The sequence below is a fragment of the Larimichthys crocea genome, chromosome I, assembly GCF_000972845.2.
Source record: "Larimichthys crocea isolate SSNF chromosome I, L_crocea_2.0, whole genome shotgun sequence".
Taxonomy (NCBI): domain Eukaryota; kingdom Metazoa; phylum Chordata; class Actinopteri; family Sciaenidae; genus Larimichthys; species Larimichthys crocea.
The window spans coordinates 11,088,198-11,115,858 of NC_040011.1; the positions used below are offsets into that span (position 1 = coordinate 11,088,198).

A 27,661-nucleotide genomic window follows, 5' to 3' on the forward strand; every position below is an offset into this window, starting at 1 on the left:
TTCCCGGACGGGTTCAGTGTTCTCCTTCCCGGACGGGTTCAGTGTTCTCCTTCCCGGACGGGTTCAGTGTTCTCTTTCCCGGACGGGTTCAGTGTTCTCCTTCCCGGACGGGTTCAGTGTTCTCCTTCCCGGACGGGTTCAGTGTTCTCCTTCCTGGACGGGTTCAGTGTTCTCCTTCCTGGACGGGTTCAGTGATCTCCTTCCTGGACGGGTTCAGTGATCTCCTTCCTGGATGGGTTCAGTGTTCTCCTCGTGGTTCTGTACTTTCAGTGATGCAGGACGAGGACAGTGAAGCTCGTGTTCACACTGTAAACCGTCACTGTGAAATTCACAGTGACTAACAGGCAGCTGTTGACAAGTAGCTCTACAGTACATCATTGGTTACTGTAGAGCTACTTTCTGCCACACTTCTTCAGTGCGATGCAAACCTCAGAGGAGTAGACGAGGAACATCTCTGCGAGTGCATGACCACACCTGATGTTACAGCGTGCACCTGCACCAAACACGGTCCCAGGAGTCCGACTGGAAATCAGACGCTCCCAGGTGGTGCAGGAGCTTCTAATGTTCCCTCAGGGAACGCCGGACTTACAGGAGGAAGTCTGTTCTCCATGTTTGAGGCGCGCACATCTGAGTTAGGTCTACATGTCCTACTGTGTGTGTGTGTGTGTGTGTGTGTGTGTGTGTGTGTTCGTCCTGCAGAGCAGCAAACAGCTGGCAGAGCGTCCTTCACAACATCCTGACAACTCGACGCAGTGCTCAGACTGTTGCTGCTGCACATCGTATTAACCCAGCGGAGCCGACACGACAGAAACTATTTCAAATCAATACAACATGTTAGATATGTTAGATATCTATATCTGACTGTGAGGAGACCCAGAAGAAGAGTTCTGTCTCTGTGGATGAGAAGGAGCTCTGTCATGATGAAGTTTGTGCTCTCTCTCTCTGCTGCCTCTAAAATACAAACTGAGCTAAATGAATTATTATTTTTAAGATACACACTTAAAGGTCCAGTGTAGGACTGAGCGGCTCCTAGCAGTGAAGTTTATCTCCTTCTGAGCATGTAGGGAAAACTCAATTTTTAGATTAGGGAGGAGGAAGGACTTCCACGACGGTAACGGACAGCACCGCCGCTCGTACAGTTCTGAAGTGGATCAAACATGTGAGGCGGTCCTGGTCACGTGTTGCATCACTGCAGAGCTGTGGTGTGTTGTGGTGATTTCATTGTTTGACACAAACGTCCTGCAGGTTCTCCCGTTCTTCAACATGAAGCATCCAGAGAACATGTCAGTGATGGAAAAGTGTCTTTAAATATTCACCAGCTCGATGACGACTGCTGTGCTGCTGAAGCACACACACACACACACACACACACTAAACTTTGAGACCCACTTGGTCAATAGTCCATAACTATATATATCATCTCACAGCAGCGCCTGGATTCAGTAGAACACTCCTCTCTCTCTCTGTCTTTGCCCTGGAGGTCTCCTTGAAACACTAAAGGATTCACTAATTCCAATTAATTTACTCTGCCTGCCTTTAATTAAAAAACTCTTATGCAAATCGAGACACGCTCTGTAACTCTGATTAATCTACAGTTTAAAAAAAAAAAAGAAGCTTTTCCAATCATTATGCAAATGTATTAAAATATGTATTCTTGAACTTGGAAGGAGTCAGGAACGGCGAGGTTCGTGTGTTATTTAGGAAGAATGAGTCTGAAAACAAGCGATCCCAACAGACAGCCAGGTTTCATCAAATTACGTCTTACATGGATTCAGAGAAGAAGAAAAGGCCTCTAAGCAGCGTGGGAAATGAAGTAAACTCAACCATGATCGATCAGATCAGAGATGAACGACATAAAGAATCTGACAGAAATCTGCTGAGTTCTTCTTCACCGTACAGTGGACCAGAAGAAATGAAGGATGTGAGTGATGATCTGATAAAAAGGATCGAGCTCATTCATGTTTGAACTGGCAGTCACATAATAACTGTGTGTGTGTGTGTGTGTGTGTGTGTGTGTGTGTGTGTAACTTCATCTTCCTGCTGTAGCAGGTCAAGGACCGCCAACGCGTCGAAGACTTTAACTGAAAAATGATTTCTGTATGAGAAGTCCAGAAAGCTGTGAGACGACGAGAGGAATCCAGGAGCAGTTTATTATTATTATTCTGTCTGCATCTTCTTCTTCTTGGTTACAGCGTCTTTCTTATTTAGCGTTTCCTGTTTTATTTTGTAAATCTCCCTTCTCCTCGTGTCTAACTTTGTGTACTTCAGTCTACGTTGGAGCGTTCCACAGAGGTTCACTGTGTTCTTGTCTGTTTGACTTTGGATTTAGCCTGCGTCTTCACACACTGCTTTGTTAGTTTGAAGTGTCTAATAGTCTGTGAGCTTTGGTACGTTCAGGTCCACAGCTGTTAAAGCCTGGTTCTGCCTCTGCAGAGCTTGTGCAGACAGAAACAGAGTCGGTGAACTTACCCTCGGTTTGTGACGATGGCTTTCTTCAGGTGAACGTAGCCGGCTGGGAAAACTCCCTGCAGAGACAGAGACAGAAAAAACTGTTAGACAGACAATTAAAACCAGCATCACACCGTCCTGCACTAACGAGGATTTACTGTATGTAGCCACATGCACCACAGATTAAAACAAAGAGCCCGGAGTGCTTGTTAGGCCTCTGCCATGTGTAAACTTGACAACACCAGAATCATCAGGGTTCAGCCTCTGGAGACACAAAACATGCAGAGAGTGAAGGACTGACAGAGCGAGCCACCTCGCCTGCCTCCAGCTCGGACTTCTTGAGTACTCTAACACGTAACTTTGATTCATAGGTAACGCTGTAACGTAACAGATTACTTTTACTTCTTTCTAAAGTAACTATACCAGCACTGGTCACGGACGGTCGGCCTCAGGGATTCAGACTCCAGAACATGGATGGAACAGATCCGTGCTCCCCGCCGCCGTTGTTATGGTAACCATGACGCCCACTACAAAGTGACTAACAGTCGGATAAATTATCGCTAGAGGAATAAAACACAATTTACTTTCATTCAGCATAGATCTAGAAAGCTAGAAATGTGCTCAAACAATGCAGATATATCTTGAAATGTATAAATAAATATATTTTAGATTCTATTTTTTCTATTTGTTTGTCGATCTCGACAAGAACGTCTCAGAATCCGTCTGTGGGGACGTCACGGAGACTACGTCCAGGTTTTAGACAGTCTGCGGAGACAACACAGATACTACGTCCAGGTTTTAGACCGTCTGCGGGGACGTCACGGAGACTACGTCCAGGTTTTAGACAGTCCATGTTTGCACACAGTCTCAGTCTCAGAGACTTGTTACTTTCAGATTAGTTTGTTTCTTCTTTAATGGAGCCAACAACAGATGTGGACTCTGGCTTCCCTGCAGGTCTGTGACGAGCCAATCAGTGTCTCTGCAGCATGTGTGGCTCCCGGTGTGTCTCCTCTTATTATTTCACTCGAGTTTCCTCTGGAATGAAGCCGTGAGCTCCTCTGTTATCTTTACACCCTACAAATGCTAACACACAGTGTCCTTCGTCAAATGTGGAAGTAATTAGGTCTTTAGTGCCGTGCAGACTTTGTATCTGGAGCGGCTGGGGAAACATTTTATGGAAATTATGAGTGTAGAGAAAGAAGCAAATGAACAGGGAGAAGCTGATGGTGCAGAAGTCGACCGGAGGGATTTCATTCATATTCTACTGCGTGTTTCAGTCAGAGAGGAGGGAGTCTATTTTAGGACGTGTGTGTGTGTGTGTGTGTGTGTGTGTGTGTGTGTGTGTCTTTTTGTGCCTGGTTGTTTGTCTATGTATGAAAACATCTTACACTACTGTACATGTGTTTCTGTGTGTCTCTCCATCCTCTTCATTTGTTGCCGAAAATGTACATTAGTATGAGCTTCAGTGTGTGTGTGTGTGTGTGTGTGTGTGTGTGTGTGTGTGTGTGATGTATGTCCTATCCGTGCTCTGAAAGCGCAGCCTCCGGCGCTCAGGAAAGACCGTCCCCCTGTGCCGTCATGCATAACAACCCTGCTGTCTTTCAGGCAGCATTTCACGCACGCAGCTGCAGCCTCTCCAAAGAGCTTTTAGGGTCAAACACGGCGTAATAAAACACAGGGGAACCTTCCTCTGTCCAAGTGTGGGTGTATTTTTGGAAGAGACAAAGTGGGTGCTGGACAGAGAGAGAGAGAGACCCATAAAGACGGGAGGGGAACAATCGCGCTAAGGAGAAATAGAGTAACTGTGGTCAGCCATGCGTTTGACAGGAGCGGCTCAGAGGTGCTGACCCGGACTCCAGGGAGCCGACTCAATTACCTGTCTGCCCAGAGCCATGAACACACACACACAGTTTGGGAAATGTCCTCTTCATAATCGTAGCGGCCTCACTGCTCTCTGCAAAACTCTTCACAACATTTCAGAGAGGAGTATTACACAGCTGCTAAACACAAAGCATACCTGAGGCTGCTCACCTGAGGCTGCTCACCTGACCCGGCAGGTATTTCTCATGCATTTAGTCATAAATAAAAAGTATTTAAAAGTCTGATGATGGCATTAGTCTGTGTGGACGAAGACTTCAGGCTCTTAAACACATCGGAAAGTGTTTACTGAGTGAATACATCAGGTGAGGAGTCAGCTCCTCTCTCCATAGGACTCTATACAAGCCGACTTGCTTTGGGGTCGATGCAGCTGCCCCCTGCTGGCCATTAGACAGAGTGCAGCTTTAAGACACTAATTATTCATCAGTCAGAAACAGAAGAACACGTTTGTACAGTGATGAACTCTTTCTGACCCGGTCTGATGTCAAACAGAACAGTGTTACTGTGAATGGAGACATCAGGTGTAGACCAGGTATGAAACACACACACACGCACACACACACACACACACACCTACACACACACACACACACACAGTACATCTTGTTCCTGTCTCTGCCTGGTTAGCTGTGGTTGTTAACAGGTCAGTGCATTCAGAAACCCTCAGGCTTTTCTCTGATGCTACCTGTGTGTGTGTGTGTGTGTGTGTGTGTGTGTGTGTGTGTGTGTGTGTGTGTGTTTAAACGGAGGTCAAAAATCAAGTTGTCAAACACGGCCGTCCCTGATTTAGCCGATAGTGTTAAAGCAGCGGTTCACTCAAACGAGGAAGACAGAGATGAAAACAAACTGATGCAAAGACAGAAACACAATAAAGGACGGAGAGACGGCGACATGTGGACGAGGAGACGAGGAAAGAGGAGACGAGGAAAGAGGAGACGACCAAAGAGGAGACGAGGGAAGAGGAGACGAGGAAAGAGGAGACGAGGAAAGAGGAGACGACCAAAGAGGAGACGAGGAAAGAGGAGACGAGGAAAGAGGAGATGACCAAAGAGGAGACGAGGAAAGAGGAGACGAGGAAAGAGGAGACGAGGAAAGAGGAGACGACCAAAGAGGAGACGACCAAAGAGGAGACGAGGAAAGAGGAGACGACCAAAGAGGAGACGAGGAAAGAGGAGACAACCAAAGAGGAGACGACCAAAGAGGAGACGAGGAAAGAGGAGACGACCAAAGAGGAGACGAGGAAAGAGGAGGCGACCAAAGAGGAGACGACCAAAGAGGAGACGACCAAAGAGGAGACGACGCTGCAGTAAAAAAGTCATCCAGCCACAGATGATGCAGCCTCCCTGTGGACCGTCTGCTCACAGTAACTGTACGTCACCTTGTTCTGACCCGAGTTCTAACGCCTTCCAGGGACCAATCTCTGAGACACATACATGACATCTCAACACACACACAGAGACAGATGATTACAGAGCTTTCTCCTGTAACTCCTGACAGATGTCTCCTTGTTTGTCTCCTCCATCGTCCAGGGGACAAATCCAAAGAACGCTTCATTATCCAGCATTATCCATTATCAGCTCTATTGTCCGTACGTGGGATTGTGTGTAAACGTGCATCTGTTTATTCAAACCATGTCGGCTTATGTTCCCGTTTATTAACTCATGTACTGTGTCACAAGATGCTCAAGGGCCCATTTCCAGGATTTTAAGGATGTTTTCTAAAACTGATCATTGAAAGTAGGTGATTGATGTTTAAAGGTGTAACCTGCAGTTCCTCTAACGTCCACGAGGCAGGAGTCCATCTATGTTTTAAGATGGAACGTGACATTTATCTGAGTGTGTGTCGTCAGTTTAAAGTTCTGCAGAGGTCGGCAGGACAGACGCTCTGTTTCAGTGTCTTTGGGTCCGTCGCATTAAGCTGAGGTTAGCCTGTCTCTCTTAGTTTAACGTGGGTGCTGCTCTTCACCGCCGCTGTAAATTATTAAATGTCCATCGTAATGGATCGTCTGACTCCTCTAACCTTCACGCCTAAACAGAAAATACTCTTTTTGTTAACTTAAGGTGACGCAGGCCTTCACAGGAACAGTTCATGACATTATCAGCAGTGCTATCTATCACATCAGATGTTTGTCTTCTCTGGAATATAAGAGAAGACAAACATCTCTGCAGCCCAAAACTAAACCCACACCGAAACAGTGGAAACGTTAAACAGCACGTTGTGAATCCACAAAAAAAACTAAATCAATACGATGAGAAAACTGTAACTGTAACTGTGGTGAAAGATCGTCCCATCGGCAGTGACTTCATCCCTCCTCTCTCACACTCCCACGTCTCTCTTTGCCAGACTGTTAAATAATTGATGTTCTTTGTAACCTTACTGCTGACCAGTGGTGAAAACGCTCCGGGTCATAGATGATTTCACTTTAACAGCCGCCCCTAAAAAAAGATGCTGATTTATGGTCTCTCGCAGGAAAAGCTCTTCTGTGGCTGCTTTGACCTGCAGACGGAGGGAACGCTGCAAACACAATCTGATGAATAACTGGAAGATTGACTGAACAATGATTATTACCAAAGATCTGCTGGAGTGAAACGTACTTTAGGTTTGAGTCGACTTATTTGCTTCCTTATTGTTACGTGTTTCCTGTAAACAGGACTGTCGTGGATATTGATCGGCATTCACAGTAACCAATAACGAGTCTGGGTTTCACTATCCAGTGTCAGTGTCCACCTTCCACCGAACACGGCCAAACCTGGGACCAAACAGCCTCTGAACCAGCAGAGTCCAGTCTAACAGCGAACACGGCGACAGAACCTCTGAACCGGCAGTGTCCAGTCTAACAGTGAACACAGCGACAGAACCTCTGAACCGGCAGTGTCCAGTCTAACAGTGAACACAGCAGCCTACTGAGGTTTGGCTTCTGGCATCCCAGGCTACAACTTTTTATGGTTCATCAGGAAATGACAAACATGAAGAACACGTGAAAATACTGATAACTTGACTTTTTGTCTTTGCTGGTCCAGATGTTGGAGGACAGACGACACATCAAATAAAAAGACTTGAATCCTTATTTTTAATCTCGCGGCAGCTCGGTCAGGCTGAGACGTGGATCACCTCTTCAGTAACTCCTGTCATGAGCAGAAGCTGCGCTGAAAGCTCTAACGCTGATAAAGTTACATAAGACGACACAAAGAGCCAACTTTGTCCGGATGATGAAAATGTTCTGAAAAATGGAGACCACAGCCCGAGAGTGGGAGTTTAAGTACACGTCGCGTAGAACAGACAGCCACGTCGAGCAAATCTGAAGAGTTCAGGTCGTTTTCACTGAGAGCAGCCGAGCCACGGCAAATCTCCACGAGATTATCCGCCTGAAAACAGATGGTGTCAGTTTCAGGACGGAGACGGATTTGACGTGAGCGCTGCCTTAATTTGACGAGATGGATTCAGTAAAGAAGAGATTAGTCACAGTGTCCAACGTCCAATCACACATCAGACAGGTAGGACCGGGTTTGAGAACACCAACACTTCAGTATTTACACAGAACGCCCTGAAAGGTTTGCACATAATCTCTAAGGGACAGAGTCCTTGCTGATCCCTGCTCATAGAGACAGTGGTCGGCGTCGAGGCCATATCATATTTTAAAAAACACTTTAAATATCAGAGTATTGAGCTGGAAGCACTTATGAGCTCATGTGAAAGTCAGCGCAGCTTAAAGCAAACGCTGCACAGAGGTTCAAAACATCCAGCTTCATGTGTCGCTCTCATTTCTAGATCATTCACCTCGCCGTGACCTCCAGCTTCAGCTCATCACTGATTCACACACGTGGAGGTACAGAACTGAAACACCGCTCACTGCTCACATTCAGTTACATTACATTGCATTATTACATTACATTGCATTTAGCAGACGCTTTTATCCAAAGCGACTTACAGAGGAGGACATAAGCTGAGAAAGGTGTAAAGGACACAGAGTAGTTGTTAGTTTTGTTAGTTTTGTTAGGCAGGGAAGCATTCTGGAAACAGAAAGGTTTTTACAAGTTTTTTAAAGGTAGAAAGGGATGTTGCTGTTCTAGTAGCCGTTGGTCATTCCACCATTTGGGGACGACCACAGAGAAGAGTTTAGAGTGACCTCGCTTTGCGAGAGGCGAGGGTACAACTAGACGGTTTGTATGAGCGGAGCGTAGCGCCCTGGTCGGGACGTGAGCCTTTAGTAAGACTTTAGTAAGACAGACATCCTGAAATGTCTCTGAGATCATCGAGGTGGATTCATGGACTAAATGAAAACTGTGTTTATTTCAGGTACCAGCTTCTAAATCTGAGTCTGACTGCTGCAAAATATAACGACACAAAGAAGTTTGATTTTATTTCCGGGAAAAACCTCCGGTTTTCCCCGGAAATAACGTCGGATACAAATCAAATAACGTCGGTTTTTCCATTTGTTTCATTGGAGGCTTGTGCGTTTCCACACGGGCAAAAACCGGGTTTGCCCGTGTGGCTTGGTAGGTCATTCCACCATTTGGGGACGACCACAGAGAAGAGTTTAGAGTGACCTCGCTTTGCTAGAGGCGAGGGTACAACTAGACGGTTTGTATGAGCGGAGCGTAGCGCCCTGGTCGGGACGTGAGCCTTTAGTAAGACGCTGAGATAGGCAGGGGCAGATCCTGAGGTGGTTCAGGGCGGTTTAATGTTTGCAGAGTGTAATCATACTGGGTCACCTGCAGCCGGGGTTCGAACCTTCTCGCTGTGAGGCAGCTGTGCTAACCACTGCACCCACACAGGCACAATCATAGTTTCTATGAGGTCCAGCAGCCAATCATCAACCAGGTCCCCAGCAGCCAATCATCAACCAGGTCCCCAGCAGCCAATCATCATCCAGGTCCCCAGCAGCAGCTGATCTCACTGCCTAGTCCAGCAGCAGTCAGCCCAGCTCGGCGTCTGTCTTTCAGCCTTTTATTTCACCAAGCTCTCACCATCGCCGCAGCGACACGCGAGCGCTCTAGTCAATGTTTCAAACCCCAGCTCCGCGTTGAATACACGTCTGTTCTGTTTTTGACGCGAGCAGCAATTTCCACAGAGCACGTCGAGCTGACAGGAAGCCAGACACAGAAACAGCAGAGAATCCGGCGGATTTTCAAAATAAAACTCCCCGTACAAACTGCCGGTTGTAAAAACAGACAAAAGAGAAACAAATGAAGCACGTAGCATATTCACACATGTAGAAGCATGTTTAGAAGAACATGAACCAGGAAAATGAGCAAATCTGAGCAAGTCAACAAAGTCTGGAACGCTCCCGTGAAGTTTGAAGTCGCGTGATGGACAGACCAAAACCGCAGCGTGTATGCAACGTGATGGAGCTTCCTCTAGCAGCGCCCTCTTTGCTCTCCGGGCCTGTAAACCTCGTCTTCTTCTTCCCAGTGGTCCAAACGTACAGACTGAGCTCGCTGTGTGTCAGAGGTCATGTTCAGTCTCTGCTTCTCTCTGTAATTAGTCTCTTTTGTTGTATTCTCATCACACCTGCTGATGACGAGCTCGTGATGAAACTCTTCCATTGAAGTGCAGTGAGTTCTGTCTCAGCAGGTCCAAACTGCAGCTGTGCTTCACAATCTTCTCAGCCTGACCGTCCCCGTCTATTCTCCTCCACTCAGAGCTCGGCTCCGTTCATTGTCCTTGTTGCCAGCAGGAAAAATGGTTGTGTAATTCCCACATGGAGCTCCGTGCAGCAGCATAATGTGTCTGCTCTATAATTTCACACGGAGGTTCTGACTCGGCCGGGATGATAAAATAACAGTGATTACATCACAACTGTACAACTTGCTCCTTTGTCGTTCTTTGATTCTTCAACAATGAGCGTCTCTCTCACTGAGGAGACATTTCCACGCTGAGTTATTAAGAAGAGCCAGCATGAATGTTTCTGTCTCTGCACTGTGAACAGTAACTAACAGGCAGCTGTTGACGAGTAACTCTACAGAGCAGTGTGCATTTCATCAGACGAGACAAAATCTGTTCGTCCACGAGCCTTTTTCCCTGGACCGAGACGACACAACGTTCTAAGAACACTGAGGAAAAATGAGCCACTGTGCGTTTGTGTTGACGAATAAAAACTAGACTAAAATGTCACGCACGAAATAAAAACTGAACAAAAACGTCCTCCTTGTTTCCGTCGACTCTATAAGAAACAAAGCAGCATCCAGTCCTGCTGTCATGTGTTTGTGCCAGCACTGCTTTGACTGTAGCAACGTCACGGCCACACGTTTGAATCCTCTGGCTGCTCTCGAACCTGTGGCTGAAAACAAACAGCACGCAGGAGAAACACGGCGTACGGACAGACAGCGAATCATGCTCGGAGGGAAAAACAGACTGGACGTGTGGTCCCATTCCATTATTTAGAAGCAGAGGAAAAGGCACAGTGTCTCGTTTTGACGGATGGGAATATGTGCGGGAAGAAAAACAGCTGGTGAAAATAAAAATACCACCAACCTGAAATTAACCTCAGCCACACAAATATTAAGGTCAGCTAACTGCTCTGGCACATATGCAACTGGCATAAAATCAGTTTATTTATATTTAAATTTAACAATTGCATGTAGAAAAAGACTAAAATGTTTTGACTAAAACACTCTGTGTTCACGTTTGACAAGAGACTTTTAGTCGACTAAAATATGACGAACAGAAATTATTCGTGACTAAAAGTGACTCAGACTAAGAATGAACTTTGACACAAGACTAAACTGAAAAATGGGTGACAAAATTAACACTGCTCTACAGTACATCATTTGGTTACTGCTGAATTACTGTAGAATTGACTGAATACACAGTGTGCTACTGTGAGATGGTTTACAGTAATTTACTGTGTGACTCTAAACGAACTCTGTAAACTTCAAACTTCTGCTCCTGGCCTATATATATATATATATATATATTGGACAGTTCACATCAAGTAACTCTTCATAAACTGACCTCCCTGTCCAAAGCACACATGCTCTGTGTAACAATAAATCATGTTTCAGTTTGAGTCTCTGTGTTTTGACTGAGACGTCTCTGAGTGTTCATGTCTGTCGGTGTGATCTGCTGTTATCCAGCCTCAGTCTGAATTATTAACAGTATGTAAATATTGGACAGACACTCCTGTCCTGAGAAGAGAGGCGAGGTGTCCTAAACCTGCATTCTTTCTAAAGGCCAGCAGGGGGCGACTTCACTGGCTGCACACAGAGCTGTGTTTGTATTGACTCTAATGTAAAATCCAGATGAACTCTCAGTTCATTTATTCGCTATGTAAACAGTTTCCTCTCACAGCATGATGCTCGCTCAGTAAATCAGGGGATGCTCCCTGGTCACTGACACATCAGATATTCCTAAAGAACAGGTCATTACAGCTGGTTTGTTTTGTCTAAAGGAGTTTCATCGCCTCGTTTAAATGAAAGCCAAAGCTCAAACAGACTGTGGATCGCTGTCCAAGATGACGAGGAGCTCAAAGGACAGTCTGAAAAAGTACTGACAGCAGAGAGCGAGCACGTGACTGATAGACGAGCTGCATAAATGTGCTTTATGTTCTGCTTATTATTCAATCTGTCTCTGTTTTACGAGAGTACCCGGCTTTAGGATGACGACTCTGCTCCCTGGATTTAAAATAAGAAACTAGAGTGAAAAAAACGAGCAGGGCCTCTTAAATGTGAGGTAGGAGAGAGGAAATTCATCTCAGTAATTATGCAGTTTATTATTGGTCACAGTCATTCTCTCCTCTGACCCTTTCTATGTTACATACAGCTCACACTCATCATGTTTGCACGGTGCCAGGTGTAACCTCAGAGCATTGTTCCCTGCAGACGGAGCTCGACATGCCACAGTGATAAAACCCAGAAAAACAAAAACACACCAAATATATTTCCTTTCTATCGCTCATCATCTTTTCTTTTTAGTGATTTGTTTTTGACAGGGACAGCTGAAGAGTGACAGGAATGTGGAGAGAGAGAGATGGGGTAAGATCCACAGGTGGGATTCGAACCCTCGGCTTCAGCAGCGAGGACTGAGCCTTCACACGGGGCGGTGATCTGTCTTCAGATGTCCGCCCTGCGATACAGGAGGATTCTGAGGGGTCCATAAGTTTGACAGTCATTGGAATCTGTTCTCACTGGTCGACATTACTTTCTGATGAACAGCGGCATTACAGGAGCTACACTGAGCTAACGACTGAGATCACAACAATGGATGAACATCAATACCTCAGATTAACTGCAACATCTTCAAGATCATCCAGCTGCACGTGCTCAAGTGAAGGAAATACAGCCGCACAATATAAATACATGCAACACAGACACGCAACATGAAGTAACGCTGAGTTTAGAGCTTCGTTTGTTAATTAAAGCTCCACACAGTGTGAGACACACTGCTGGGAATCAATTCTACAAAATACAAGTAATTAAAAATGATCATCAGATTTGATCTGTCTGCAGATCACACACACACACACACACACACACACACACACACACAGTCAGTAATATTAGCTGCTGCTGGTGACCTGGTTGATGATTGGCTGTTAGCAAAGTTGTCGACTCGTCTAGTTTTTGATCAGAAGTAATCAGAGTAAATACTCGAGTACAGCTGAGCCTGTTTCTGTGCACTGTAGCTTTAAGATCATACTCAGTATGTTTGTATGACACAGTAATCCAAACATGTTGACCTGGATCTGTTTATTGCAGCGACACACACACAGTTCATGATGTTATGTGTGTGTCTGTGTGTGTGTGTGTGTGTGTGTGTGTGTGTGTGTGCAGAGAACAGCTGACGTTTCCACGGAGAGCAGCAGAAGGGGCGGAGAACTGAACTGTGCTGATCCATGTTTAAATGGACTGATGACCGTGACTAATGCACAGCAAGCACAGCGGCCCCATGAGTGTGTGTGTGTAAGTGTGTGTGTGTGTGTGTGTGTGTGCTGAAACACACACACTTACACACATGGCATTTAGAGTGCAGTCACTTTTTGCTGTGTGTGTGTGTATTTACACCTGGCTCAGAACAGTTGGCAGACAGGTGTGTGTTTAGAGGAGATCAGCAGTCACCTCACACACACACACACACACACACACACACACACACACATCGTCCTTTACTGTCCTGCTGTGGGAGGAGCATCAGTGACAGCAGAGAGCCACACACACACACACACAGCTTTAGAAATGTAGTCCAAGACACTAAAGATTATATAAAAAAATATTAAACTTAAACTCTAATTAACTGCCAACAGTGTGCAACACACACACACACACACACACACACACACACAGTGCTGCTTCTGTTCTGTGCATTACATTTAAACATCTCTGCAGACCTGTCAGCTGAACTTTACTTTAATCAGTGTTATTCACACGAGTTACGTGACATAAAGGACGATATCCTGATTATTAAACTCTTTCTACAGGACGATTATTAGAGTGCAGAGTCCTGCAGCGCCTCCCAGAGGGAGAGAGGAAACCGTCTGTGACGTCTGACGATCCACCTGCTGGTGAGGCTGCATATTAATTAATCATCTATACTGGAAAGTCCAATAATTAAGATGTGAACTTTCATGTTGCACTTTAACTCTCACAGCTCAAAGTGTTCCTTAAAGCTGCGAGCTGACCTCGTGGCCCCCGATGGTCCGGGTACCCTGAATGCTGATGAAGCTCAACATGTGAAGTTTGGGCTGCTGGATTAGAGACGAGTCAGAGCAGGAAGACATTTCCACAGGGAGACAGCGAGTCTGTTTTAAAGAAACCAGGTGATTAGGGTGGAACTACCAGGATTGGACTGATGCCCCACTGCTGGGACAGAGGCGGAGGAAGAGACACGGAGATTATGTCCAGGTTTAGACAATCTGCGGGGACGTCACAGAGACTATGTCCAGGTTTTAGACAGTCTGCAGGGACGTCACAGAGACTACGTCCAGGTTTTAGACAGTCTGCGGAGACGTCACAGAGACTATGTCCAGGTTTTAGACAGTCTGCGGGGACGTCACAGAGACTACGTCCAGGTTTTAGACAGTCTGCGGGGACGTCACAGAGACTACGTCCAGGTTTTGGACAGTCTGAGGGGACGTCACAGAGACTACGTCCAGGTTTTGGACAGTCTGTGTACTAGCACTCGGCTCCTTAACGTGACTTTCCTTCTGAAAGAATCAGCGCAGACTGACGACTGAAGACTTTGTGATCTCTGAACTGAGATTTGGAATCTCGACGTGTCTGTCTGGTTTCTTAGTTTCTTTCTGCAGTGGCTGTTGTCACAGAGATGCTCGGTGTCGTCCTGATCCAGTGCAGCTGAGCTGATATCACATCAGATTCTTTTTTTCTCATGATCCCCGCTGTGCTGCATCCCACTGCCCTCGCTGTAACCTCGAGAGAGGGATGGCAGCGTGCCGCCCACAGCCAAGCTGTTGTGTTAGTCTGCTGTAAGTTGAGGTTTTCTCTGGAGGTGGAGCCTTGGAAGATCTCAACAAGATGGAGCCGACCACCTCAACCCTGAGCGGAGCTTCATGAAGACGTTCTCTTACTCTTATCTTAAGCTCCATGCTGTGAGACCTTCACATACAGACATTACATGGTACCATCTTTAAAATACTGTACAGCTGTATTTAATGTTCAGTTAACACAGTTTAACACATTAATTATGATCTGTAATTAATTCATCTCTTTTTAATCTCACCTAAAAATTGCTGAGAAAAGCAACTTTAAATTGAAATTCATTACATCATTGTGTCAGATTGATAAATAACAAAAAAAGTTGCTTTGCTTGCTGGTTCTGGTCGTCGCTGTTCGTGGCTTGTATGACGGGTCACCTCGTCTTCCACCATGTTTATCGACCCGCATCCACTCGGTAAGAACACTGGTCAGCCGAGTCATCGCAGACTTGCTCATACGCAGGATGTTCTCCTCGAGTTTAGTTTAAAGTTTCCGCTGTGGGTGATTTGCGTTGACGTGGTCGGCTAAACTCGAGCTGCTTCAGTGGTTAGAAGGCATCTCTACATTTATCAACGGTGCCGTCGGAGCATTTGTGAAAACTTCCCGTTCATCGGACCGACAGCTCTCACATGCTCCTCCATTTTCACGTTTCCTCACCTTGACCTTTCAACTACAATGGGAGCCAATCAGCTTATGCTAAACCATCCCAAACACAATGACAGCCAATCAATGTCCACGTCAGGGTGTGACTGACCAATGTTTAACACCCCCAACAACTCAAGCACAAGAAGCACAACTCACATAGAGAAACAGTATGACTGTAATTAATTAACCACAATTAACGCGATAATTTGACACCCCTGATTTTAGTTGTATTTGTGTTACCTTAGAATGAGACTTTTATATTTAGAATGCTGACTCTGATCGGACCTTCTTCATTCTTCACGTCTCACCACCACAGTTTCTCCATCATGCTGCAAATTCTAGCAAAAAATGTAGATTTCGCTTCAATCAGCTGATTTTAATTTAGCTGTCACTGCTAACGCTTCAAACGGACCAGAGTTGGCTTCCTCAGATGGTCCGGTTTGTTCAGGCAGGTGTGAAGCTCATCCGAACTCTGAAAACGGGTCTCAGGTGAACCCTGGTGCTGGGTCGCTTACAGTGGGAAAGCAAACGGACTATCCAGAGAAGCAAAGATCAGAAAGACAATCCATGAGCCGGGTTTTCTTCTTGGTGGTCAGAGCTTCTTTTGGGCAACACCGCCCCCAAATGAACCAATCGAACGAGTCCCTCGGACTATCCTGGCGTGAAAGCAACAAGTTTCATTTAGTATTCAAACACTTCCAAACTCATTATAACAGAAACGTCTGTTACATGTAATAAAAGTCATTTCTTCATGCAGCTCCGGGTGATTCACACGTTGCTTCTTTTAGCTTGAGTTGTATTTTGAGTTCAGCTCTCCGTCATGCCAGGAAGGAGAGAGTGAGGCGGATGCAATCTGTCAAATATCTTTAATGTCGATACCAAATAAATGAATCCATCATCAGGGGGCGTCCTGATCACATGATCTCTGCTGCTGCTATGTCTTTACTCACCATTTTAAACTGTCTCATGTTTAAACGTGATTCAGTAATTAGACTTAGTTTGAGATTCTCAATGTAACGCCTCTCTGCTCTCCTTCATTCTCGGCCTGTAACAAAATCTGTGAAGCAGCGTCCAGAGAAAACACACGACGCCGACTGAGAACACAAACACACAAACATCAGCTCCTGACTCGGTCTTGGTCATGACTTCGTCTCGGTTTTGGTGGAACATCACTGTTCTCTGTTCTATCAGAGTACACACACACACACACACACACACACACACACACACACACACAGGTCCGTTAACAATGCATCTTAATCTGTTTCAGACTTAGTTCAGTGTTTCTAACGGCGGTGCTCGTGGCCTTTAGGAGACCACAGCGTCCTCACGGCAGAATGAGGAATCGTCCTAATTGTCCATTTATCAGAGACACAGCAGCATCCTGGAACTGTGTGTGTGTGTGTGTGTGTGTGTGTGTGTGTGTGTGTGTGTGTGTGCGTTCATATATCAGGTTGTAGCACACGGCGTGCTGTAGATTGGTTCAGGTTGTAGCTGCATGGATGCAATCCTCTCTTACATCACAGCAGAGCTATCGTGCGTTCATCATGTTAGAAAACACTTCAGTCAAGAAAGTGTTCAAACATGAAATATCTTCACGGGAGAATCAAAATGAGACAACGCGAGGCGTCACGTGTCAGATCAGATGAGTGTTTTTGGTGACGTCACTGAGGAGCAGTTTGTTTTATCATCATCACCTTCTCTGCCTATACCAAGACGACGTCCTATCTACAGCACAGAACACCCAGCGTGGCGCCCTGACAGCGAGAGGCAGCACTGCTGTCTAGATACAGTGAAGCTCGACGGTGGAAGCCGAGCAGGGACGGAGCCGAGCGGAATAAAACAGACGGCTGCTGCAGAGAGGACAGAAACACAAAGACTGAAACACCCAGAAGCTCGTTAGCTCGTGATCCAGACAGAAAGAAAGAAAGCTGCTGGTGTGAGTCATCTGGAGGGTCAGGAAGGCTCCAATGAAATCTGTTGATTACCTAATCACACTGCACTGCGTTCATCAGACTTGAACACACTGCAGTGCTTAAAGTCATCACACAGTTTGTTGCTGTAAATACAGAGAAATATCGACGACGTCACACAGAGAGGATGTTCACACAATGACAACACTGCTTCAATATATACAGATTAATATATAACGCAACTTAACATGACCATGCTGCCGAACCTGAACATATATATGATAATAATCTACAACCTGTGGACATTAAAACGTATAAACCTGGAATGTCTGGGTGTTCATTCCCCGCTCAGGTTATCTGCAGTATTCTTTACATATACATGTATATCTCCAGTGCTGTGAGGAACATGGTGATATGTGTGGAAGCAGCACGTCAGGACAAAACCTCCATGTGAAGAACTCCATAAGTCTCCATGTTGAAATGCAGAAATAAACAACAGCTCTTCAGAAACCTGTGGGTGACAGCACGGAGACTACGTCCATGATTAATCACAGTCTATGGTCAGGATACAAAAGTGTCACATGACCGCGGTGGACAGGACAGAGCAGTGTGATCTCAGATCCACGTCCCTGGCCTAGATTGCATGAAGGACCCTACATGTGACTCTGAATGAGCAGCTGTCCACCTCAGCTGCAACAACACGCTGCTGCAGGTTTGTCCTCCCGGACATCAGGACGACATGTCCGTCCCTCTACTCTCATCATCTCTCCTGGCTGGCGTGCCTGGATGTGTCCAGGATTCAGCAGCCCGCCCGGACTTCAACCTACCCAAGTTCTCCCACACTGCACCGCTCCTCCACACCCTGCATTGGCTGCCGACGGCTGTTGCCATGGTGCTACAAATGGCTCAGGCCCATCCTACAGTCCACTGTGATCTGCTACCGCCTATCGTCTTGTTGCTGTCTCAGAGCGATATCACGACTGTTTGCTGTCCTCGAGGATGTTACGACACCAACGCGAGGACAACAATACCTCTGCAGACCGAGAACTCGTCTGCTCAGACTGTGTTCTCTCCTCCTGATGTTTTCTGAATGCAGCACTGCAAACTGTGACAAAGACCAAAGATCTTTACAGCAATGGAAACTTCTGTTGGGTCAATTAAAAGACAAACACGAGCAGAAACTTCTACAAGGGGAACTAGAATCAACAAGTTTGACTCCATGAAAATAACATCTACACCAAATGTTACGTCCACATTGTGACAGACAGTCAAACTCAACCATACCAGACCCGAGCTCGTCATATCGTCATAACACTGTAACAGTACTTTACACTTCTGGTCATGACAAACCATGGAAGAACTTGTTTTTAATAGATTTCCACTGATGGTGTTTCATAATTATTATGTCACAAAAACTCTTCTCATGTGATGTCCGTGGGTTTACGATGCAACAAACAGCTGCTTCTTTCTCCCCATGCTCGCTCCATCATGGTGTCACATTGTTTTCTGTACAGAACGCCTCAACACAAGTCCTACAGGCCATTCAAAGATCAGACCATGTGCTGCAGAGCCGGGTCCATCAAACAGCAGAACATGTTACTCTTGTTGCTGCTGTGAATCAGACGCCACAGAAAAACATGTTTGCAATCAGAAGCACTTTAACTGCAGGCTAAGATGATTGCACCGAGTAAAGACATGGTGGTGACTGTCAGGCCGGCCATGCTCGCCGTGTTTCGATGATCTGCAAAGTAGATTTATCATTTTTATCAGACACTAATGATACCTGAGCTGTTTCTGGTTAAACAAAAGTGACTTTTTAGAAATCATTTCCACGATGTGGTCTACTGTGTGAAAGATCATCAATGAAGAGAGAAGCAGAAGTACCAAGTAGTTCAGCAGAGATCAAACGTTCATTTACATAAGTCTCCTTCACATTAAAAGTGCAGTATAAATATATAAATGGGCAATATAAATAACCCATTTCTCAACTTCACTACAACAGAGACGGACGAGAAGAAAGAGATGGAAATATAAAGATGGAGAGCAAAAGTTTGGAGAGGAAGAAAATGTGATTAGTCAAAGAGTCTGGAGAGAAGCGAGCGGAGGCTGTCCGTCTTTCTTACCTTGACATTTGGCCTCCTCGTCGAGAATCCTCTGTACCACCCTGAAAGGAAACACAGACACGAGTGACTAAGACGAGTCCAGCAAAACGCCGAGATCCAGCGAAGTGAGTCAGCAGTTTGACTGAATATGCAAGGCGACTTTGGCTTGAACATTTGAACATTTCTCCAACAACATCTTTGTTTGCCAAAAAGAATGATATAAATATATAAAGAAAAACAACTCCATCTTAAAATGAAGATACCAGTGAGAGGAAAAAGCATAAAGGAAGAAAAACACAAAGACAAACTGTCAATGATGCTTCAGTGTAACATTCATAATGTGGGGCTAAAACACCGGCACAGTAAGAAATGAGTGAAGATCATAATCTGTATCAGAAATCCTCCAAATAACTAAAAAGGTCACAGGGTTGTTCTAAAGAACTGATTACTCGGTGTAGAAGGTTTAACAAAGCCTGACACAGGTGGAGCCGCACTAACGGGCTAACACTCTTTCAACAGAGAGGACGTTTAGTGACCCTGAGAGGCAGCTGGACTCGGATTATACGAGAATCCATCTTGTCAGGCTTCAAGCTACGCGCTTCGGTTTGAATCACAGCGGTTTGGATCGATCGGTGTCCTATGAAGAAACTACCACGAGCTCATCACGAGGTTTAAATGGTGGAGATGTGAACCTGCTTCACCGGGAGGTTTGTTTGAAGTGAACGGGTGTCTCAGGGTTTGACTGCGTCATGTGGTCCGTTGATCTGGTTGGATAGAGAGAAGGTTCTTCCAATCACGTCCAAACATGGTTCTGTGTAACAATCCAGCCTGCACGGTCAGGTGAGCACTCACGACTTCGAACAAAGATTTGGTTTTAAGGTTAAGGTGACAACGAAGTGAAACAGCCACACCTTACAGGTGCTCACACCTGTTCCTGTCCACTGTGTGGATTACTGTTACTGGATTACTTTGACTCTGATGATTCTTGGGCAGGTTCTGGAGGTGTGAGGACGTCTTTGTATGATTTGAAGTGGATTTTAGAGACGTTTATTTGTAAGACGCAGAGATGCTCGGCCCTCACTGTTCAGGGACCTGCAGGGTTCACACCACTACCCTTACACCGTGTGACCTGTAGTATCGACTGTGTTTAGTGTGTGTGTGTGTCCACATGGACGGACATTCATCAGATGCCTCAGTGGAGTAGGACGCTGTCATGAAAGTCGACTGGAGTTGACAGCTGAGAATGACGCGTATCAGGCGACTAAATAAGTACGGAGCAGCTTCGTCTCAGACCGGGGGACGTCATGTGTCTCCACCCAAGTGGAAATAAAAATGATCGTGTCTCCGGCTCTTGGAAATGTAGGGAGACATTTATATGTGATGCATGTGATTACTTTGACCTTGAGCACCACAGATTTATTATGCTTTTATCTGAGTCGACAACATTCTGAACGTGTTTTAGGACAGTTCTGTAAATGATCAAACATTACGCTGCATCAGCGGGGCGCTACAGTAACAGTTGCCAGGTTGTCATTGGCAACCATTCTGAGGAAACTAGTCCCCCAAAATAAATCATTTTTCATGCAACCTGCAGCTCGGACCGTCTACGACGACTGTGCAGCGTCATAAATGTTCATTAAAAGTTTCTGTGTTTTTTCTGATGGACTCAGATCACAGCATCCACAGGACAGCAGCAGTCTGCAGAGCCGGTTCACCTCCTCTGCCTGCTGCCTCTGTCTCCTCATTGGATACGCCAGGCTTCAATAACTGAGCTAAGCTTTCTGTACTGCAACACAACAACCTGTGCATTGTTACACTCACCTTCCCACTGTTGACTACCTGCAATAAGTCAGCTCACCTCTCCAGAGATCTCCTTCAGCCGGACGTATCATTGACACAAATCAAATCACGGTAACGACGGTGGCTGCAGCTCTGAACCAAACACCAAAACATTTCAAATAAAGTCCAGGTTTAAAGATGCCACAGTTACCCTTTAAGCTGATGTATGCCTGCATAGTATTTTCATTATTTATAGCATGAGGTGACTAAAAACACACTTTCAGTTTGTGCAACCAGAAGCTGACGCTTAGTTTTAAAAGTTGGTGCTGAGCTCTGATTGGTCAGGATGCTCCACATCCAAACTTTCATCTTATCTTCCTGCAAAATCATGACATCCATTTCTCAGCAGTTCTACATAATCTGATATGAATATGGAGATGGAAACTTAATTGGCTGGTTAATTAATAACCAATCAAGATTCATTTATCACCCTCGTTAAGATGGCTGTGTTTACTCCCAAGCCTCTCATCTATATGGAAATCAGAGCGAGGCTGGACCAGCAGTGTCAGGATTATTTGTTAGGGTTGAAATGAGGACGGGTGTGTGTGTGTGTGTGTGTGTGTGTGTGTGTGTGTGTGTGTAACCTGATTAGAGAAAGAGAAAAGATGGAAAAACACTGATTTGTATGTGTGAGTGTGATTATGTTCATGAGCGCAGAGGTGACGGAGCAGGTGCATGTATGGACCTCGTTTCTATGTTGTCATGAAGAGGAGTAATCATCGCATCCAAGCGGTTATTAGAATAATCATTTTGCGCCCCGTATCAAAATAATTCTAAATAATAATCACTGTAAATCATTTCTAAGTGGGAGGCAGAGCTCGAGGAGACACTTCTGTCGAGTTCACGCAGGTTCACACGAACTCATGAATACAGCATCGTACGATAAATGCAGGTTTTCATCAAGCTATCAGATCACACACACACACACACACACACACACACACACACACACACACGAGGGCGTCTTTCACTGTAATTACGGTAACGACCCATTGAACAGAGGTGTGAAGTGCAGCTGAGCCGCCGAGCTCCTCACTGTGCACAGGTATGCATTGATTAGCATCACGTCAGTACACTGTGCAAACATTCATTAAAAGCACCGAGCTTACAGTACATCATTGGTTACTGTACTTTTCTGCAGTAACTCTATAATTACTGTAGTTTTTTGACTGAATACACAGTGTACTACTGTGAGAAGTAGTATACATGAGCACAGACTCTGTGTACCACACTACAATCGTGCACGCCCCGATCCACATCAATGGGACTGATGTGTTCATCACACATGGCTGACAACCTGTCCTGGGACCTGCACACCTCCTGCAGCGTTTGAACAGGGCCGACCTCGGTCCATCCATCCTCAGGTCAGCTGGATGGACTATTGGTACAACTGTTCCTACTGTGCAGGAGCTGGTCACAGAAGATGCATGTCTAAAGCTAAAGGCATCATCAAAGACTCCACCCACCCTGGCTACAGTCTGTTCTTCCCTCTGGCAGGAGGTCCCGCAGTCTGCGGACCAAGACCAAGAGGTTTGGAAATAGCTTCTACCCCACTGCCCAGAGTCAAACTAAACCCACTAATTCTCAAATTAGACTCATTAATTAATTTATTTATCTTCTTACTTCATTTTCATTGTCATTTAATTCTGTTACAGTGCTGTGAAATGTCAATAAAGAGATCTTGAATCTTGACATGGTTTACAGTAATTTACTGTGGATATCGCAGCTGAGATTTTTGGATATAAAAGTGTCGGCGCTGCTTGCTCGAGACCTGTCCATCACCATGACAACACCATGGCGCCAACAGGTGAGTGACCTTGATGTCCTCTGCAGACGTCCTGTTGAAGCTCCTGTTGCAGAATCAGGAGGCTTGACCTCTGTCTAACCGGGGAGGTGGCCCAGATGCTCCTCCAGGTGTTTGTTGGACGTCTGCAGAGAGTCCCACATGCTGCTGCACGATGACCTGACTGAAAACATCCTTAGAGTTCTGTTCAAAGATGAAGAACACAGCAAATGATGATTTCTGTGTGTTGGGTTCTTTTCATGAATGAAAGTTGAATGATTCTCCAACACAACAACTCCTAATCAGTGTGGAGTGGCTGCAGGTCTGACTCATGGTACCAGACAAAGAGAATCTGAAGAAGACATGTACTGCAACACAAACATGACAGTCTAATGTCTTCATATTTAACTGTTAATCACAGCAGCAGCAGCTCTCTGTGAAAGATTTGCTGCAGCCTCTCCAAAATAATGAGAGTGTTCTTAGCTGCGACTCAGTAATGCTGACAGTCACAATCTCAGACTTCAAATTGCTGCTACGCCCTTAATCGAAGCCTAATGCTTTCTCAAGTGTTATGGCTGTAATCTATATTTTAAGAACGCAACTTGGGGATTGCATTCCCCCCGCAGCCTGGCTGCCGTCTCCGCACCGCCGTCATTAGAGTCATTGAGTTTCTGTCTGGGGAGGATAATTTGGCATTAGCACAGGCAGACGAGCGCGAGTGGCTAAGTGCAAGAAGAGGGCCGGGGAGCCGATCTCTGCATCTCAAACACTCGCTGTGGCTGAAAGCTCTGCAGCATTTCTGCAGCAGCAACGATGACGCGCACACACACACACACACACACAGTCCTGGGTAGTTTCTAATGTTCATTCATTGTCCATCAGCATTCCCTCTGTCCTCCTCTTCCTGGTGGTCCCGGTGCTCTGAGCTCATAGCCCGGCTAACAAACCGAGCAGCCGACTGTTGTTTTGTGTTTTCTAAAAACTGTATTTGCACGTTGAGATAATGACGGACGCCGGGGACATTGGGGATTAGCCACGGGGATCGAGGACAAAAGTTAGCCCTGGCTCGCACTCATAATCACTGTGTGCTGGAGGCCTGCGATGCCAGCCTGTGCCACGAGGGCTCGGATAATAAGCCCTCGCTCGGAGGGTTGCATTTCATAACAAGAGCAAATTAGATGCTGCCTGGATGCCATGGAGTGAATATGAGGCAGAGAGGATGGAGGAGCTGAGATGAAGCAAAGTAAACCCACATCGCTCTGTCTCCATCATCTGATCACCCCCTCTCTGTCTCTCTCTCTCTGGGTAAAGAGAGGCCCCATCAGCCCCGGCTCTGGATCGATGGTAGCGGCCTGCCCAGCTGTGGCTAATGAAGCACACACTCACTCATTATCTGCAAAAGACAACACTTCCTGGCTTCAGACACATCCTGGCTCCAGTTGCTAATTTCTGTGAGTTAAAGTAGGAATAACAACGGGAGGGACGCCGGCTAATCGCTCTGGCTGAGGTCCAGGCCTGCGCCGGGCTATTACAGGGTGTTTGCACTCATTATTGCAGAGAGCTGTGGATGCAGCACTGAGTGAGGGGATGACTGTGTTTCTGTGTGGATTTGTGACAATGCAGCCTCAGCAGCATTCATGTGGGAGCTCGTTCATTCATTACAGCTCACCACACTTTGTGTGTACAGCTGCTCAGAAACTAAATATTCTTCATCATTGACTCAATTCTCGTCATTCTGAGGGCGATCTACCTTTACAGTCAGTCACCAGCTGCAGCAGACGCCCTGTCACATCGTGACCTCACTGTTAAATCAGCTATAAGAAACATTCTGTGCATCTCCTGTGCATCATGAAACATTTGCAAAGCTGATTTTCTCAGTATCTGAACTCGTTAACGTCCGTGTTTGCTCACAGTGTTTGAGCTGTGCACGGAGTCGCCTGCCTGCTCGGACACGTGCACGATAAAACATTGTTTCATAGCGCCACACGAGGTGAGAAACAAAGTTTTAGTGTCTGAAAAAAGTAATCCTGCTTCTCTGAAGAAAGCTGAAATCAGAGCACAGGTTACAGCCTTAAAGGTCCGGAGTGTCACAGGCAGCAAACTGAAAATAAGAACTGTGCATTTTATGTAACACAATGTTGAACCACCGTGTTTCTACAGTAGCCCACAATGGACAAAGTAAACACTGACTCTAACAGGGTGTTGTGTGTGTTTTGTGGTCACTGTAGAAGAAGGAAAAGGTGACGTGAGGGCGTTGTAATCAGCAATTACAAAACTAACTTCCTTCCTCCTCTTCTTTGTGACTTTAAAACGTCACATCCTCTTTAACCCTGCAGGAAGCTTCAGTGACGTTCTTACACTGCTGTAACAATGATCAAGGACATTACTGCTCTATGAAGCATCCGCCCACACAGTATCTCATGAAGGAGTCTTACCTTCACATTTTTCCAGGATCTGAACCGTCTCTCCCACCTCCAGAGCCAAACCCTGAGTCACCGAGCCCCGGAAGTTACAGATCACTGTGGACAGAGAGAGAGAGAGGAGATGAAAATCTGTGGAGCAAAGCGACTACAAGAAGTTTGGTTTCTGAATTTATTATCAATGAATCGACTTCTCTGTAACACAGTTTACAAAGTGAACATGTCACTGTGCACCGTGACAGCAGCATGAGGTCAGCACATCCACACTGTGCTGTACCAGCCACTGCTGATGTGAATGACGCTCATGACTGCACCCACAAAACAACAGCAGGCCTCAGCTCATCCTCCAACTGCAGTCACAGAACTAAAGAGGCAGACGGATGTGCTGTTTCTCTGCAGCTGCTCAACATTTGAACCATTTCAGAGTGGTTCTGTAAAGAACCCAGGCTGCATTGTAAAAACACATGAAGCCTCTTCACACATCACAGAGAGGAGCAGCAGGTTATATTCACCAATACATATTTATTAACATGTCTGCATCATACAAACAACAAATATCTGCCGTGAACATGAAACATAAAGGATCAAAACTGATAAATATATGAATAAAGTCAAATGTAAATGTGTCACAGCTGCTGTCTTACTGTGAGATATACAGATTTTTTTACTTTACTGTAAAAAGTTTTATATTATAGTGGTTATTTGGAAAGAAAACAGCTTTATGATATGTCTTTTTTTTAGTAATTTACTGTAAATGAAACCATTTTCAACTTTGAAACATACAGTCCTAAAAACGCACACCGTAATGTCACATATTTCTTTACGGTAAATGTTTTTATGAGCATCAAGCAGGACGAGGTCCCGGCACTTTCTTTCTTTCTCTCTGTGGTGAATCGACCTTGAAGACAAAGTCGGCGTTGTGACCGAGTCACGGTCACGCTCCTCGTCCCGTCATCAGCTCTCTCTCTCTGTCACGTCTCTATTTATAGTGTTTGGATGTTATTGCAACTGTCGCTGTGACCCCGGTGTTATCAGTGTTTGGATGGTTGGAATATGACATGACACTGACGGGCATGTTTATATAGTTTATGTTCAAAGAAGTCATTAAGACTTTCATTAAGTTAAACCTCATTTTGCCCCCAGTCTGCAGAGTATTCACCTCTCTGTAGTTTACATTATTGCTGGCGGGGTCTGACATTCATGCATTACTTTATCAGTTTTAAATATCGCAGGAAGCAGCAGCAGCAACAAGAGCTTCGTGCAGCTTGAAATCAGATTACAGTTACAGTTACAGTTACAGTTACAGTTACTGACTGACTTCTTTGATAAAAATGTGATTGTTTGGCTGCACTGTGAACAAATCAACGTCAAAAAATGACCCAACATCATCGATAGTGTTAAATATGTCTGCTGCTGGCCAACAGACGGCTGCTGATGCCGGGATCCCCGAGGTCCCTCAGATCCCTGGGGACCTCGGGGATCCCGGCTTCAGCATTGTGGGTGAACCGGAGCACTTGAAAGACAGTCTGCGTCGACAGAGCCCTCAGTCCAACATCGGACGGAGCAGAGGGACAGAGCTGCTGCTGCTGGCCAACAGACGGCTGCTGATGGTCTGGGGGACCTCGGGGATCCCGGACCATCAGCAGCGTGGGTGAACCGGAGCTTCTCGGGGGATAAACACCCAGAGTCATGTCTGGGAGAGCTCAGAGTTTATTTTTTAGATCTGGAGATTAAAAAGTGGATTTATCCTCCACCCTCCACCCTCCACCCTCCACCTGTCGCAGCAGCAGTGACACGACTTCATATTTATACAGAGAACAGACCAGGCGGACAGTGAATTACTGTATTTCACAGCAGCGCACTGTGTGTTCAGTCAAAAACTACAGTAACAACGATGTACTGTGGAGTTACTTGTCAACAGCTGCCCGTTAGTTACTCACAGTAAAGTAAGACAGGAAATCAAGAACAACTCGAATCCTGCTTGGTGTGTACGCAGTGTACTGACACACACACACACACACACACACACACACACTCTGATTGCAGTCTGAAGCAGTGAGGACACACACCTCACACCTCAAGGCGGCGGGATGGTTTGCATCTGTCTCTGTCTGCCATCGTGTCTCTGTCACCATCTGTCTCTGTATCATCACTCTCTCTCTCTCTCTCCGTCACTGTCAGTCCGTCTCTCTCCGTCGCTCTC

The 27,661-nt window shown here is 45.8% G+C and overlaps 1 protein-coding gene across 5 annotated transcripts in view; it reads right to left on the minus strand.

Annotated features, from left to right (window-relative positions):
- The window catches only part of dock3 (dedicator of cytokinesis 3), a 167,518-nt gene that overhangs the window by 81,408 nt on the left and 58,449 nt on the right, over positions 1-27,661 (minus strand). For all 5 annotated transcript variants that reach the window (XM_027277935.1, XM_027277932.1, XM_027277927.1 and 2 more), the window contains exons 2-4: positions 25,474-25,557; positions 19,438-19,478; positions 2,470-2,525 (exon numbers count right to left, since the gene is read on the minus strand). In XM_027277935.1, coding sequence (XP_027133736.1) covers positions 2,470-2,525; positions 19,438-19,478; positions 25,474-25,557 — 181 coding nt within the window. The remainder of the gene's footprint in view (positions 1-2,469; positions 2,526-19,437; positions 19,479-25,473; positions 25,558-27,661) is intronic.